This window comes from Podarcis liolepis, assembly GCF_965112155.1.
Source record: "Podarcis liolepis genome assembly, chromosome: 14".
Classification (NCBI taxonomy): Eukaryota; Metazoa; Chordata; class Lepidosauria; order Squamata; family Lacertidae; genus Podarcis; species Podarcis liolepis.
The window spans coordinates 40953590-40971654 of record NC_139569.1 but is presented as its reverse complement, the minus strand read 5'-3'; the positions used below and the strand labels follow the sequence as shown (position 1 = coordinate 40971654).

Here is an 18065-nt window from a genome sequence, read left to right as displayed (position 1 = left end):
AACATCCTGTCTCCGTCACTTCCCACTTTGTGGAGTCAAAATATACACCATCATGTGATAGACAAAAATCCCATGACTGCAATCATGGAGCAGGAATTCTAACAGACTCCCCTGCTGCAAACAGTCACCCTGGAAGATGCAGAGGGCCAGAGCAATGTGGAAGTGCATGGGTGGAGAGGGTGCACTCACGAAATTACTCTTTGCTCATCAAGTGTTTAGTTAAGGCCTGCTCAGAATGTCAGAATCGGGTTTGTGTGCCCTATTCAGCAGATAATCTTAAAGAAAACAGAATACCATATTTTTCCATAATAAAAATTTTTTCTTCCAGTAGCACCTTAAAGACCAACTAAGTTAGTTCTTGGTATGAGCTTTCGTGTGCATGCACACGAAAGCTCATACCAAGAACTAACTTAGTTGGTCTTTAAGGTGCTACTGGAAGAAAATTTTTTTATTTTGACTATGGCAGACCAACACGGCTACCTATCTACTACTGGAACCATATTTTTCCATGTATGAGATGCCCCCATGTATAAGACAACCCCCAATTTGAAACTTAAAAAAAATTGGGGGAAATATAGTCTTATCCACAAACAAATACGGTATGTTTTAAACATTTTCCTTTATTTATTTTTTAAACAACTAAACAGAAACATTTCTGTGTTCACCATCTTTGAAAAACAGGAGTCTTTCAAAGGCACTTTTATAAGGTTTCATCTGCAGCCAGCATCTTCCAAATGATGTGAAAATGACATTAAGCAATCTTGATAAGTAGTGGCAAACAATTGACTGCAATCTATCATCTACATTAGTAACACTGATGAAGAGTTACTGCTTGCTTGCAAATTTAAAACAAACCACCATCTCCTTTATTTTCATCACAGGCAGGTTACAAACAGGATTAGGGTAATATATTTTTTACTTGCCTAAACAAGACTTCATGTCATCGGATGTCATGAATCCATCATAGCAAAGACACCTGTATTCTCCAGGTATGTTAGTGCACTGGCCCCCATCACAGATGTTATGATTGTCTTCACACTCATCAATATCTGCAAGAAAAAGTGACAAATTCTTAACCAGTTGACATCCAAATCTATGCTTTCTGTCTTAGTTAAGTGATACTTATTTCTAGAAGCGAAAGTACAGAATTGCCACATTACATCTATTAAAGCTAAGGAAGTCCACATATAGATTTCTTTTGCAGAATAATCTTTTATTATAGTATAATATTTTGCATCTGTTCTCTCTTCTGGAAAAAGCTTTGCAATATTTAGCATTTAAAATTTAACACTTATCCATACCCCTGTTTACTCTCAGTGGCCAGGAAACTGATCTAAGATGCTGGAAATTCCTCTTTTCTTGCAGCTACCAAGCTGTTTAAACTTATTGGGTGATATCCAATGTCAGCCATACGCAGAGTAGATCCACTAAAAATCAAATTGTGTGATTTTAATGGGTCTACTCTGTGTATAACTTATTTTTTTAGGGGGGAAACTCTCCGTGTTTTATAATTGCAAACTTTTATAAGTTCTCATGATTTTTTTCCTTGACAATAACACCACATACTAGCTTAAGATCCAAAACTTTGCTTGGTTACTCAAAGGAAATGTTTGCAAAACAAAGAGCTGAGCTGAGAACCCCCTCTCTTCGGAGAGAAAGGGTGTAACTCACAAGGAGATGAGTCCATTGTGTATGTTAGGAATGATGCAGCTGCAGAAAACTTAACTCATTTTAACTACTGGGTCCAAGAGTTTTCGGACCATTATTCATTTTCTGCGCAGCCAACACAAAACAAACAGATAATGTTCTAACTGTTGTTTTTGTAAGGAGATGCAACCTGGAAGACATCTCTTGCTGGCTACTGCTTTTCTTATTAATCACATGACGCTATCACACTCATCAGCTGTTTGGAACTACATCCTTAGCTGAACTGGCATGGAAAAAAAACTTATTTGTAAGCCACATATAATTAATTTATTTCAAGCCTGTACAAGGAAAATCTGCCCCACCTATTACTTCCCCCTTGTACTTCACGGCCTTCAGACACTGCTGACTGCTGTGGGGGGGCACCCTTCATCTCTGAACTGATGTATATATAACTGTCAAACTAGGACAAAGGTAAAGGTAAAGGGACCCTTGACCATTAGGTCCAGTAATAGCCGACTCTGGAGTTGTGGCGCTCATCTCGCTTTATTGGCCGAGGGAGCCGGCGTACAGCTTCCGGGTCATGTGGCCAGCATGACTAAGCCGCTTCTGGCAAACCAGAGCAGCGCACAGAAACGCCATTTACCTTCCCGTCGGAGGGGTACCTATTTATCTACTTGCACTTTGACGTGCTTTCGAACTGCTGGGTTGGCAGAAGCAGGGACCAAGCAACGGGAGCTCACCCCATCGCGGGGATTCGAACCGCCGGCCTTCTGATCGGCAAGTCCTAGGCTTTGTGGTTTAACCCACAGTGCCACCCGCGTCCCTGTGTCAAACTAGGATACTTCTGAGGAAACGGGATCTATTCCACAAAACCTTAAGCCGCAATCAATGGCTTTCTCAACAGGGGTACAAAGATTGTTGAAGCTTCCTCCCCGGATCAAAAAATAATTAAAAGCTAGCTGTATTATAAATGCCATCATTTATTAGAGGCATTTATAACGCAGCTACCTTTTAGTTAGAGGCATTTATAGTCCTTCAAGAGGTGTTGGGCACTGTATATGGTCTTTCTCTTTTTCTTCTCATAGCTACTCAGTGAGGTATACAAGGAAGCATATCAGGTTTTCTTGGTCTGCGTCTAGCCACTGTTCCAAAGACGGCATGTTCCCTTTTCTCCTTTTCCCTCTGCCTTGCCTCTACCATACTGCCTCTCTTTTATTAAGGGACAGAAACATAATGCACAGAGAACCATGACTCTTTGACAGCCAGAAACCCAATCTTCAATAAGTGCTTGTGCCAGAAGAACTTGTGTTTAAACAAGCATTTCCCCACTGAAGGAAGCGGGCACCTTAAAATTAAAGCACTCTGGTAGAATATCTTTGTGCATCATGGTTTCCTGTTCCTAATACGTGGATGCTGTCACATCTGTGTAAAGAGGCCACTGCAAGAAGTTGGAAAATTGTACTTCAATACTGAATACAGATAACCTTTTAAAATAAGAAAGCTGTGTGTGCAGAGGATTATGGCCAGCCCACATCCTTCCTGCAGAATCTTTGGCCTTCGAAGTAATACGCCTGTGCCCTTATTGCATAATTCCTGTGACTGTAATTTGTTTTAACTGTTTTAGTTCTGAATTTTAAATTGTGGTAACCCACCCTATGGCTAATACAACAACAACAACAAGTTCCTTGTTGAAACAAAAGGCAGAGCTGTTTAATTTGAAATTGTTGTAAGGTTTCACACTCCATTTCCCTAGCCTCCAAAGCGGCCTGGTGCAGCAATTTATTTATTTTTCATTTGCTTATAAAATTATTTGTATGCCACTTTTTTGGGATGTAACCCATCCATGGCATCCCACGGAATAACAAGAACACAAAATTAAGATCAGCAGAGGGCGCCATCTTGGTACACCTCCCTCAGTTGGTGGGAGTGGCCCAGGAAAGGGCACTCTCTTTGGCAGCCCCATAGTTGTGGAATTCCCTTCCCACAGAGATGTGTCTGGCATCTTCACTATATAGCTTTCAGCAAATACTGAAGATGCACCTCTTTGCCCAGGCTTTAGACACCTGAGACAGGTGTTATCAGGACTCACCCTATTCTTGTGTCTGTACTATGCTTTAACTGTTTTAAATTCTCAATTTTTAATTGTTGCAACATACCCTACGACCTGCTGGTGAAGGGCAAGATAAGAATAATGCAATGATCTGAAATAATCAGCATTTTAACAAGGTCTGCAACATTCACAGTTATTTAAACATCCCATTAAAACAGCTACAGAGACGAATAAGGCTATTAATCCTGCTACATGTGGCTCCCAAATCTGATAGTTAGGGCAGCAATCCATTGCATAAATGTGTGGAAATACCACTGATCTCGATGGAACTTCTAAGTAAACATGCAAAGGATTGGGTTGCAAAAATGGCAATGACGAATACATAAAGTGAGAATAAGGCAACAGATATGGCCAAAGAACCAGAAGCAGCTTGGCAGTGGCTGTCAGTATAAATGTTCACAAATTGACTTTACCAGTGCAAGTTCTGTGGTCTGGCATTAGTGCATATCCTGGTCTGCAGCTACACTCATAGCTGCCTTCCGAATTTGTACAGAACGTGTCGCAGCCACCGTTCATAATGTCGCATTCGTTAATATCTAGAAAGAAAGAAATGACAATGTAAAGCACAAAATATTTTTTATTCCTTTAAAAAAAAAATACTGCCTGTGAGGCTGTGGAAGTTTGAAAGTTCTCACTGTGCTTTTAAACTGACACTAAACTGATTAGTATTATCTTAGGACACTCCAAAGTTTTCATTCCAATATGTTGCGGGGGTGGGGGGGGAATATGTTCAGACAGGAAAATCAAATAGTGGAATGTCCAACTGTCGGGCTTAAATTATAAAAGGGGGGGAACTGATTCCACACTTTGAATTGTATGTTGATGTAGGTTGAATCTCTGTAGATTTCCTGCCCCCAAGGGGCTTACAACCTAGAAAAGGGGGTGGTGGCGGTGTTGTGCAGCTCATTTTACATCTGAAGATATGATGGGCTGACTCACATGAATCTTGGGGTAGGGCAAGTTTTCTTTTTCAAGGAAGATTCAAAAAGACGATTGGTTGAAGTGGCCCACCCTCCAGTTTTATCCACCTCCTTCTGAAGCTGCTCAGTAATATAGTTTCTTGCTTGAGGGCACGGGAATTGCAGTTTTCTCTGAATACTGAACTTAATTGGGAAGCGGAAGAAGTTGCAAATCCCATGCTCCACAGCAGAAACTACATGCACACGAAAGCTTATACCAAGAACAAACTTAGTTGGTCTCTAAGGTGCTACTGGACAATTTTTTATATATATTATTTCACTATTCTTAACTATGTTTTGTTTGCTGGTGCTCACAAATTGATTCCTTCTTGTAAGTTATAGAGTGTGTGTGTGTGTGTGTGTGTGTGTGTGTGCGTGTACGTATGCGTGTGTGTGTACACATATACATACTGTTTGTAATACCAGTGACTTTTTTGTCAACACCACAAGAACACATACACACATATATATATATGACACCTACTACTGACCCATGAGGAAAACAAAGCTCTTACCAACACAGAACAATTTGTCAGGCGTGGACTGATATCCAGGGTTGCAGGCACACTGGTATTTTCCAATGAGGTTGACACAATGCCCGTTTCTGCACAGATTTACACTCAGGTCGCATTCATTAATGTCTATTTGAAAAGGAAAAAAGAAAGGCAGACTTTTTAAGTTCCTATGAACAATCTTTTTCTTCTGCCTGCCCCTCACCACCACCCCAGCTGAATAGTTCATATAATTTATTCCCATTTGTATTTCACTTTCTTCTTCCAAGAAGCTCATGCTGGCATATACGGGGCTGCCCCTTCTCATTTAATCCCCAGAGCACCCCTGTGATGTAGGCTGAGAGGCGATGACTGGCCCAAGGTCACCCAGCGAGCTTCATGGACGAGTGTGGATTTGAACCCTGGTCTCCCAGGTTCTCGTCCAACACTCAAAACCACTACACCACACTGGCTCTCTATGTTGATGGTAGCACTGAGGACAAATACGAAGACCTGGTAACCATAGTGAAAATAGAATATGAAGTTGAAGAAGAAAGGGCTGTGCACTGTGCCCTAGGTTATGAAATCTGCCCAAGCGCCAGCAGCTGAGTTTTGGCTGCACAAAGCTATATTCCTGCCAAGAATAGAAGAAGCTGCCAGGGATTTTAAGCCAAACTCCAGCCTGAGATCTGCTCTCAGAAAGGTGAAAAGGAAAGAAGAACAGAAGAACTGCATTTCACCTGAATTTCAGCTTTGTGCATTTCCGGTTAAATGGAAGGATTCACAGCTCAACTGAAACCAGGTTTTACTTCCTCACTAACTAGTTCCACTAGTGGTTAACATAAGCTTTACCATCTGAAGCATCACAACAAAACCTTAACCTGGCAATCCTCACAGAACCCTAGCCCAATGGTTGCCATTAATCTGATTGGAATTAATTTTATAATGAAATGACTTTAGAATGTTTTATCATTTTACTGTTGTTAGCCGCTCTGAGCCTGGCTTCGGCTGGGGAGGGTGGGGTATAAATAAAATATTATTATTATTTTCATTATTATTATTGTAATGGGGGGGTAATCCACCTAAACTTTCATTTAGAGACAGGGGCTTAAAGGAAGAGATGAAAGATTTCAGTTTTAACAGCAGTGAGCCCCAGAGTTGTGTGGGTGGGTTGTCCGAGTTTCTATGCTCAAAGACAGCTAGCTTGTCAGGGAATGGGTTACCTCAAACACTTAGGTTTCTTTAATATGAGAGGAGTTTTTTGTTTTTTAAATAATGATAATAATAGGGGAAGGATTCAAACATACTGGAGCCTTATACCAAGTCAGACTTTTGGTCCACCTAGCTCAGTACTGTCTAAACTGACTGGCAGAAACTGTCCATGGTTTCAGGCAAGGGACATTCCCAATCACACCTGGAGATGATGGGCAGTGAACTTTGAACTTTATGCATGCAAAGCAGATGCTCTACCATTGAGCAGTGGTCCCTTTTATTATTATTATTATTAGTAGTAGTAGTAGTAACAGTAGTATTTTGATCCTATATTTGCAGTCTGAGCTGCAAGAGGAAAAAGCTGCAGCACATTAATTCTGCTGAGCATGTAGTTTAGCTCTTCCTTGCAACAGGTTTCAGAAACAAAGCACCTGTGGGCAAGGATCTTGCTCCTGATGAGATAATCATTAAAACCAGGAAAACGTAACTAACAGATACAGGAGTGACTCTGGACCAGGGAACAGTCCACACAGCCCTAGGTCTTTGGGTCACTCATGGTGATGAGTTGTAATGCTCAAACTGTTCTGTAGATGGCTTGTGACAGAAAGTATTTGATTAATCTGCTAACTCTAGGGGTTGTATGGAATGCTGACCCTACTAGACTCATTGGAATTAATGGGCATTACTAAGGTCCATTAATTTCAATGGGTCTACTCTGAGCAAGACTAGCATTGGATACAATTCTAAGTCTGGCGTGTACCATGCTGAGCTTTAGAAAGAAGCAGACAGGCAAGCAGTTTCAGGCTGTAGTTTGTGTCACCCTTACCAAGGCACTCTGACTACAATCCTGTTCCAACCGTAACATAACTACAGTGAGATGGTAGGGATATCTGTCCTGGGCATACCCCCAAAAGAGGTGCAAAAATGGCTTTCGAAAGACAGCTGTTACAATTATGTAATGTCATCTTATGCAGTAGGCCACGCCAAGCAGCACTGTATGTTTTCTCATTGGCCCTGAGTCTGCAGCCTAACACAGTAAATCACATTCAATCGATAAGAACCGGACACCGATGCTTGAACTGCAACCTGCAGAATATTTTGCACAGGAATTTCTGCCATATGGGGGATAATAAAACTGATTTACTTTACAAGTTGCTGAATGGATTATGATCAGGTAATACAAGCGGAAACATTTGAGCACTTGAAACCACCATACAAATGTTAAATATTATTATTAATAACTACTACTACTACAAAAATAATAATTTTAATAAACACAAGTGGGCTGCTTGAACAGCAATGCCCATAGAGAATCTGTATCCCTCTTTTCTTAAATCTAGCCCCATTCTAAACTCATCCCTGTACCATTTCCAGGAATGGGATGGAGAAAGGGGCCTAAATTTGAGGAGCCTTTCCTCTGTATGTGTAATAATGGGTCTGTTGAGAGGCACAATGATATCAGATCAGACACTGTGCAGATCTAATGCCAGCTGGATAATGCCACTCCCACAGAGCAGGAACAAAGGTGTGAAAATGTAAAAAAACAAAATCTGAGAACTGCAGTGAATTTTCATACGTGCTATTCCCCCCACCTTACCTATACAGGCAGAGATGTTCTGAGCCAACTGATGACCTGGAGGACAATCACATTTGAAGCTTCCTTCGGTGTTTATGCAAACACCGCCTCTGCACAACAGAGGATTCCTCTCACATTCATCGATGTCTGAGAAAGCAGAACAAAAATTGGGGAAAGAATGCATGTTAGAGCCGAAAGTTTTCAGCATACCAGAGAGACTGAAGTGGTGGCGCTAAGCCAAGAGTTTGCTTGGCCTTTGGAACTCCTCATGAAAAGCCCTTGCATCTCCTCCCCACATGTCCCTTCCTCTCCTGCCAGTAACTGTTCTAACCATCTTCCAGCTGCTGTTTCCTTCTCTCTCCATGCCACATGAGACACTGTCTCTTCCCAAATACCTCAGCCCAACTCCCACAGAGATCACACATGACTGGGATTCCTCCCCTGCCTAGTGGGTGGTTTCTTCATTTCCCTCTTGTCTGCTTCTCTGCTTTCTGCTGAACATTTCTCAAAGGAGATGTCTTGCCCAGCCCAATCTGTTGACTTGGCCAACATGCTGCAGTCAGCTCTGATCTGAACCACAGCAGTAGAGAAAGACCAGATAGTTGAGTTTCTGGTAGGAATCTGGGCAAGTATCTAGGATTTTGAGTGTGTGATAGGAATCTGAACAGAGATCTAATATATCTCCATCAATCTTGTCTATCTATATACAAAGGCAAGGCAAAGGGAAATGATCACACATTATACACCGTCTGTATAGAAAATATTTCTGTGTATAAAATCTACAATGAGCAAATGTCCCAACGTGTAGTGAAAACACACAAAAAGCCTGAGGAGTTGTGTGTCTGTGGGCGTGCGTGACAGAGTGGGGCGATTCAAATTATTTTCAGAAATGTATGCACTAGTTTTAGGAGTAATAATCACAGCAGGACCTATCTTTCATTTGATTTTGCCTAGCATTCTGGATGGCTTTTATGTGGGAGAGACAGGTTAAATCTTCAACTGTGAGTCAGCCTTTGGGTGACAACTCCCAAAGTAATCTACCTCCCAGGTTTTCCAAAAAAATAAGAATATGAAAATGAATGGACGTGCATGCTGTCATTCAGTGTAGTAAACACTTCAGAAATGCAAAGAGAGCAATATTATTTTGATGAGAGAGAACAAAGACATTGTGTCTTATTTAAAGCCTGGAGTGATAGTGAACTCTGTTGCCAGATATACATTTTACACCTATAATACCTTCAGAAACTATCATAGCTCAAGGTGATATCGTGTAGCATTATAAAATCTGTTACTAATCAGAGCTAATCGCAATGTGGGGGGGGGGAGAGATAATGCTGAAATATTGAGGATAAGCTAAAAGAAACTCTAGACTTTGTGAGCTGGCATTATTAAAAGCCATCAGTTTCATAATGGGGGTGAAACCAAAGCTCCCACTTTCGGACCAGCCTTTGATCCAAGCAAAATAACAATGCTTGCTTTTCATTATTTTAAAATGAAAAGTCCCGAGCACAAAACCCTACGAATCCATATTGTGCTGGGATAACAATCTTTGGAGTGGATTCAGAATAAGAACTAGCTTCTTTTTAACCACACTCTATTCACCAACCCAACTTTTGAACTTTGGTGGTTCAAGAAAAACTCCCAAGATCCAACTGAGCTGGCTATTTTGCAAATCCAAACCAGCCTGAATTCCCTCATTAAATTTAGGAAACAAAGACTTTGGATGCCTAAAGTGACACTTCTTCCCCACACCCTGCTTTTTCACAACTGTTCCAAAAAAAATGGAGTCCAGATGCAAACCAGCAGTTACTGGAACAACAATGACCTCATAAGGTTTGGTGAGCGCCCCAATGCAAATATGCCTTGAGTAACATACCCATGCAGTTTTTCATCATCATAAATCCACTTTCATAGCCTTCAAAGCATTCACAGTGGAAATCTCCAGGGGTGTTGACACAGAGTCCTTGGCCACACAGATCAGGGGAGATGCGGCATTCATCAATATCTGCCATTTCAAACAAAACCAAGTTATTTCAAATGCAAACATATGCTGTATTGCCATTTTAGAAATGAATTTTAATGGTCAACAAATATTTTATTTTTATTGTATTTAACAAAATGTGCATATCGCTTGCTTGTAATAAAACCTCTAAAATGCACTGAAATCAATAAAACACATATTTTGGATGTGCAAGTTGCAGTATTACATTTACATTTTCAGACACTACTGGACACAATGAAAACTAAGGAATTTACCTGTACAGTTCCTCTCTTCAGAATCAAGTGCAAACCCACTGTCACATTTACAACGGAAACTGCCAATGGTGTTTCTGCATTTTCCATAGGTGCAAAGGCTTGGAATCATTTTGCATTCATTGATATCTAAGACAGAGACATAGCCATTGTAAAAAGCAGTAGTTAAATCTGGTTAATTCTCATTTCCTGAGAATGGCATCAGTGAAGCCCAGGTATAAATGACCAGGTTCAAAGTCTTTTAACAGTTGCAGTTCACGGAATGCAACTCCCACATCTGAGTGTTCAAATTACAGCAGTTGTTCACACTCCTGTAACACTTCTGTGCATATGAAGCTAAACTCCCATTCATTTGATGCTACAAAGTGTATTACATTTTCTTTATTTCTTCTGTGTCTGTGGTAGAAACAGGTTTTATGCTCTGTACCTCTGATCGCTAGCAGTGATGCCTGACTAGATTCTCATCAATTAGTTCACCTCTTACTGAGTTTTATTTTAATCTATGACCATGAGGGCAAGACTCATAGACTGCCACCCAAAACACAATTTACTAGGTAGCAGATCTCATTGAATACAATGGGACTTCTGACTAAACATTCACTGGATTGTACTAGCAGCGACCTTCCCCCCTCTTTTTGCCTCATGTCTAACATCCCTTCAGGTCATATCCACCACCTCTTCTAGGAATTCTTCTTGAATGATTTGCTAATTCAATTAATTCAGTGAGGAAAGTTAATATCCACGGTGGTCACAATTACTGGTTCTTTAAAGCATTTATTAGCAGCTAAAGAATTCTAATAACATTCCATCTTTATAAAAGAGTGCATTAACACTCATTCCAGATCAACACTCCTCTTTCAGGCCACAGGGAAGCCATTATTCACAGACCCCTCATCCTTCACCCTGATTATTCCCAATTCTCTTCCAGCTCCCTGACATGTTGAGCTCTACAAATACAGGTCCAGGAGGACCACAAGCAAACCCACTGCAACAAGCAAGAATACACATGCTTCCCTTAAAGGTAAAGGGACCCCTGACCATTAGGTCCAGTCATGACCGACTCTGGGGTTGTGGTGCTCATCTCGCTTTATTGGCCGAAGGAGCCAGCGTACAGCTTCCAGATCATGTGGTCAGCATGACTAAGCCGCTTCTGGCAAACCAGATCAGGGCACGGAAACACTATTTACCTTCCTGCCGGAGCGGTACCTATTTATCTACTTGCACTTTGACGTGCTTTCAAACTGCTAGGTTGGCAGGAGCAGGGACCGAGCAATGGGAGCTCACCCCGTTGCGGGGATTCGAACTGCCGACCTTCTGATCGGCAAGTGCTAGGCTCTGTGGTTTAGCCCACAGTACCACCCACGTCCCTGTGCTTCCCTTACTTCCATGTAAATTATGGGGTTGTAAAGGAAAGTCAGTATCTGTGCTTGGTGTTTCTTCCCATGCCCAGCTACTCTATACACAAGGAAGGAAGGCAGAAGCAGCAATACACAAAGGTACAAAAGCCACTGTGCCATGGTCATGTTGCTCAAGGAACACTACCCCCGGTAGTGTTACATCTGTGGTGCAACTCTTGGGTGAGAAGCACGTGGTCTGGAACTTCACTAAACCCCGATTCCTGCCCATGTTATGTGCATTTACTCTGAAAAAGGAAAGAAGGAGTAACTAAATAAATCAGTTCCTCGGAACATTTTCCAGTACCGTCGGTGGCTTTGCATACCTTTGAAAAATGGCTTTCCGTTTATAATCTCTCCTCTGGTAGAAAACCCAGGTCCTCTTGGGCAAAGGGCTTCATATTCAGGTGTTCCCTTCTCAGGGCATTCATCACACTCGGGGCCCCAGGCTGCACCAACAGAACAGCAGCAGGCATCCTGGCGATGCCGCCCTCCTATTGGCTTTGTGCAGTCTTCGTCATCGTGATCCAAGTAGCACGACTCCAAGCGGATATCTGTTGAGGGTGGTTTTTTTTTAAAGCCATCAATAGATGGAAAATAAGCAGTTGTAGCATCAGCGCAGCAGAGCCCAACCACTAAGGAAATGTTACAACACAGAAACCCAGCCTAATACTCAGTGTCATATGGAGAGAGAAACAGGGAGTCCATATAAGGCTGACTGCCCTGGAGGGATGTCTCCATTTTCCTTCCACCATGGGATCCCTCTTCATAGAGGCTGAACCACACAGTGATACAAGTATGTCACCCTTTCAGCATGACAGTCTTCCCTTTCTAGTATTTTCCTTTTCTCATGAGAGGAAATAGCTGCCATCGACCGTACTGAAAAAGCAAATGGGTGCACTCAACGGCAGCCATGGCTGTACCCAGTGTCCTGTGTCTACAAGTGGTTGGGTTCTCATGCAAGTGGAAGGGTGCGTAATAATGTTGCACAACAGACGGATCCAATACAACAGTTGCCCCATCGCACAACGGATTGTGTCATCTATTATACAACAGAGTAACCAGCAGAACAATTCCACCACTAAGTAACTTTAACACTGGATACAACCTACAATGCCTGCCTTCTACCCAAATGGAACCCAGTTTCCTAAGGCTGAGTGGGGTTTCCCCTTCATCTTTCCCTTCCAAAATCCTCGCCTGGTGGGCAATGGGACCCCGAGGAGGCAAGTATCAAATTCCAAGAACTCTCGGGATCAGCGGCATAGCGTGAGTTGTCAGCACCCGGGGCAACGCAAGTAATTTGCGCCCCCTAACCCGGGGCAAGGCACGTAATTTGCGCCCCCCCTAACCCCTAACCTGCAAGTTGCCGCTGGCGCTGCTGCCCAAACGACGCCGCTTGCCCGGAGGAGGAGGGGGGCAGAGAGGCGAGGAAAATGCAACGGCCCAGCAGCTGCAGCAGCACCGGCGGAGGCGGGGCTGTGAGGAGGGGCTGCCTGGCGCGTCCTCCGCGGCGAGCGCGGAGAGCCGCTGCCTGCCGGGCGCCTTCAGCCCAGATGCGCGCACAGCTCGTCGGTTCCGCGAGACATGCGGCTCCGCTACAGCCTGTGCCCGAGGCTCTTCAGCGACTCCGGAGGCAGCAAGCGCGCCCCCCCCCCAGATGTTGCGCCCGGTGCGGCCTGCCCCCCTTGCACCCCCCACGCTACGCCACTGCTCGGGATGCACTGCTAGGTGTGTTCAAAATGAAATGCACTCATCACGTGGCTTCATAGCACCCAGCAGTCAAGGGGTCCCCTAGAAGGCCAGCATGTCATTCAAGATTTGACATCTTTCCGCAAGACGGAGCTGTTCTGCCCAGCCTTTGGGCTAGACTAAGTCTAACCCCCCATTTATTTATTTATTTATTTTTATTTCGATGGAACCCCTTATATGGGATTTGTATATAAATTTTCCCTCGGCTCTTTTTGCTGACCCATGTAGGACCAGCATGGATAGTTGGCCCCGGTGAATATTTGACGTTTTCTCCCCTCATGGCTTTGATCTATAGGCTACCACTAAAACGAGGCTGCATTTTAAGCTGCATTTTAAACTGTATTCTAACTTATATTTTAATCAACCGTTTTTGTTTTTAATGTTTTTACTGTATTTATATTCAGTGTTAGCCACCCTGAGCCCGGTCTTGGCCGGGGATGGCGGGGGATTATTATTATTATTATTATTATTATTATTATTATTATTATTATTATTATTGACACATTCAAGCCATTAAAAAGCCATTGAGGGCTCAAAGCAGGGCAGATGGGGGGAGTGGAGGGCCACATTTGGCCCCAAGTGTGCAGGTCCCCACCCATTGGTCTTTTCCTTATATCTGTGATTACAAAATAATTGTCCCAGGGGAGTATTCTCTGGTTTGCAGAAGAGAATGAATATGTCCCTGCCCAAGCTGAAATCCTGACTAAGCTTTGGAGCCCAGGGTTTCATTCACAGCCTACTAGATTGGAGCAAAGGTCCTCTCATGCTTACCAATACACCTCCGTCCAGTTGCATCCAGAGTCATACCACTGGGACATTGGCAGACAAAGGATCCCATAGTATTTTCACACCGTCCATTTGTGCACACTCCAAGGAACACTTCGCACTCATTGATATCTATTTAAACAAAAAGCCGGAAATGCATGCTTTAAAAATGTCTACAAGGCAGAGGAGTGCACTACTTCCATCATACTAAACAGTCTCTTCAAGCATGACAATAACATATTAATTTTGGTTTTGAAGCAGTACATTTTGGTTAGAAGTCGATTGATCCAGCTATATCCAAAGCCAAAGGGAAACCGCAAGCCTTACTCTATGGGCTGGGGCTGCACCGTCTCTAAGCAGACTGATTCACAGAGGCAGGAGGAGAATCAGAAAACTTGGGACAGCGGGCACCCCAAGAACCTATGGAACATTCGCATGTGGAAATGATTTGCCTTTCAAGAACTTTAAAATTAACCACGTTTTCCCATAGTTAGAATTAACTTCATTTCCCTGCTTCTAAGGGATTGCTTTGTCTTAAAAAACAAACGTCAACTGCAGTAGACAGAAGGTTGCGGGTGGCCACAGGAAGGATAACAATTAAAAAAGAAAAAAAAATAAGTAAGGAAGAGCTTCATTATTGGACACAGTGACTCTGGAGGAAGAAAGCATAGGAAGTTGCCTTACACTGAGTCAGACCATTGGGTCCATCTAGCTCAATGTTTCCAGGGCTTCAGCCAGAAGACCCTTCTAGCCCTACCTGGTGGTATCAGAGATTGAAACTGGAACCTTTAGCATGCAAAGCAAATTGCCTAGCACTGAACTATGGCCATTTTCCATTCTGCAGTCAAAGGTACCAAGGTTGATAGATGGTCAGGTGCTGCGTAACCAAGCCATTGGGATGATGGTGAAATAGTTTTCTTTTTTAAAAAATAAAAGCTTAGGTAATAGTAGAGTTGTTGACTTTTCAACCCACCACTATAATTTTAATGACAGATATTAGCAAGGGACAATACAGACAAGCAGGTTGAAAGCACTACCTGTTGCTCCATCAAGCTGCTGTTAAAAGAACAACAGCAGGACAAGTCAAGTTTGGTTTTTTTGCACAGCAGGCAAGCCATAGGAACCGGCAGCCTCGAGGGAAGATCTTCTTCAATCGCCTCCTCTGAAAAAATGCTTAAACTGATTGAAATTCTATGGGGTTCCATCCACATGTCAGAAAGTAGTGGAAAGTGAATCGGATATATTTGGGTGCTGGAAAATATGCTGGATCGATCAATATGAAATTAATGCAAGTTATATGTGAGAAAATCCTGTGGCCACTATCTTGGAAAAATAACTTTCCATCTCTCAGCACTCAAACATGTTCTTGTGATTTGGAATAGGTGGGGCAACATCTCTCTTGAGATCATATAAGCTATGTACAGTGGATCTGTGGTAGAAACGTTTCCAAGATATTTGGTAATTATTTGGAGAGAGAGAGAAGGGACAAGTTTGAGGGAGGGAGATAAATTTGTTCCTCCTTGCTTTTTTAAAAAATAAAATAAAAGCTATTACAAGACACATATGGGAATAATTAGTTTTTCAAATATTTCAGCTGCTCTGTCATGTCAGGTTGCACTAGTCACCATGACCCAATACAGTATGAAACCATTGGAACTTCGAGAAGAGGAATAATGGGCAAGATTCTTGCTGTCATTTAGATACCTTGTGCTCAACCAGTAGCTATGGGTACTCATCACAGTCTCCAACAGTGATGGCGCAAGTAAGGGAAAGGTGCCATAGGTCAGGACAAAGAGCTCCACCAAAGGAGAAGACATCATGGAGGAGACATGTATACAGCATCTCTTTAACTGCCTTAGACATCCACCTCTCATCACAGCTGATGGAAGGGGGTCTGGGCTTAATCCTGCTGGGCACTGCTTTGAGGGACATGCTAGCAAAGCAGACCGCTACAAAGAGCAGTACGGAAGCCTCCACTCATCAGCTGGTGAGTGGAGAGTTCAGTCCTGTGGGAAATGCACTGGCAAAGCAGAGCCCTAGCCCTAGCCCACAGGGCAACCTTGACAGGTGGATGGGACAACCCACCTTTTCAGTCACCTGAGATGAGTGGTGCTACCCACCTGACAAATTCGGCCTGTGGGGTGCAGGGAATTAAAGTTCTGGCTTGCTGGACCATACAAGGTTCCCCACCAGCGCCTTCTTAGCCTTTCTCATGACTGCTTTCCATGCCTTTATCACATCGGTCTTTTTATCAGTTCACTTCTTCAGTGAGCATTTCCGCTTCATCTCCTATTCCCCAACCGCTGGTGTAACTGCCATGGGACCTTGTTCACCATGATGGCTTCTCCTAGATCCCAGTGCATATCTGTTTTTCATAGATCTCAAGGGTTATTTGCCAGCTCTCCCCCACTTCTCTCCCCAACTCCCAGTGCAGTAATACTTTCATATCACATGCATTAGGCGAAGGGCAGTCTACAGCCTGATTCTATGTGTGCGTGCAAACCATTGGTCACACAACACACCCTAGATATTTTTGCAGCCCTAGGTGTCACACCACAACTTCTCACATCAAACCCTTCTCCTCTGAAGCTATTTGAGAAATGGATGGTTGCTACTCTTGCAGGAAGAGAGGGGCATGGAGGTGTGCATGATCACATCTTTATGGAGATTGCATGGCCATCAGTTTTATTTCCAGTTCCTTGAATTAACATGCCAGTATTCATTGATGTCAATGGGGTTTAAGCAGCCTTTGTAAACCTAAAAAGTTTCTAAGTAGGGTTGTGTGTTGCAGGTCCTGTACCATGCATGCAAAAGAATATGAGGATCATGCACATGGGCATATACAAGTCCCAACAACCAGCTGATTGCTGGAGCTCCCATAGCTCCATGAGTGGCGTTATGCCCAATGATCATCTGCAGGGACAAAACCAGGTAATTGCAGCGTTAGGCTGCCCACCTGTCAAATTTGGTTCACAGGAGAGCTGGACAAGATAAGGATCCTGCCTACCAGGCCAGATCTAATTCCTCATCCAAGCTCTAAAGATTTGTTAGACACTGTGATCTTCCGTAGCAATGTGAGAAATGGCACCGGAATTTTTTGTTTCTCCACTAACATGTTTCCAGTTCCAGAGCAATAATACATACCTTCACACTGTGTTCCTCTTACCCTGGAGAATCCCCTCGGACAGTTTGGATCTATAAAAGAGAAGCAAAGAACACTGTAGTCCAAAGCTCAAATTTCTTTCGCTGAACATGAAACTGCATCTGAAACACAGATCAGACCTCTTCTGCATGGAAACTTCCAAAATAACAACAATTAAATGAGCAATAACAGTTAAAGGAAAGGGCTGCAGCATGAATAAGGGACACAACAGTGATTCTTAGTGCAATATTAAGCATATATACTCATAAGTATGTCTCACTTTGTTCTCTTTAGACAATTAGTGCTCTAATAAAAAGTTAAGACTAAACCCACTTATTACACAGTATTTATGTGGTATGTTTGCTTAAGGCCCCTTTGTACATTACAAAATTATCATGTATGCAATGTATATGTTAGGGGTAATGTAAGTTGAGCAGGTAATGTGTATAACAACCTGTCATGGTACACATCCACCCATGGAAAACTGTGCACACTTCCTGGATAAATATACATAATCTCCCACTAGTCTTTGGGAATGTGCAAGACCATTGGAGTCCCTTCCAACTCTACAAATCCTATGGATATTCTACATTCTGCAGCCATTCTGCATAATGTGCCCCATTCCCTCTTCCTGGAGAGATAATGTGCACATTTTCTGCAAGGCCTGTTGAATGTGCACAAGGGCTGGTTGTTAGGCACATTTAACCACTTGACTTGCATTACCCTTAACATATTGCTGTAAGTTTTGTTTGCCAGAGTTTGTGGGT

General features: G+C 42.8%; 2 protein-coding genes across 4 annotated transcripts in view; both read right to left on the bottom strand.

Moving 5' to 3' along the window:
- The window catches only part of LOC310693470 (NAD(P) transhydrogenase, mitochondrial-like), a 963907-nt gene that overhangs the window by 309948 nt on the left and 635894 nt on the right, over positions 1-18065 (bottom strand). The window lies entirely within an intron of this gene.
- The window catches only part of FBN1 (fibrillin 1), a 216377-nt gene that overhangs the window by 71752 nt on the left and 126560 nt on the right, over positions 1-18065 (bottom strand). For all 3 annotated transcript variants that reach the window (XM_083475467.1, XM_083475469.1, XM_083475468.1), the window contains exons 23-31: positions 17301-17351; positions 14163-14288; positions 11969-12196; positions 10252-10377; positions 9872-10000; positions 8017-8142; positions 5232-5357; positions 4171-4293; positions 924-1049 (exon numbers count right to left, since the gene is read on the bottom strand). In XM_083475467.1, coding sequence (XP_083331593.1) covers positions 924-1049; positions 4171-4293; positions 5232-5357; positions 8017-8142; positions 9872-10000; positions 10252-10377; positions 11969-12196; positions 14163-14288; positions 17301-17351 — 1161 coding nt within the window. The remainder of the gene's footprint in view (positions 1-923; positions 1050-4170; positions 4294-5231; positions 5358-8016; positions 8143-9871; positions 10001-10251; positions 10378-11968; positions 12197-14162; positions 14289-17300; positions 17352-18065) is intronic.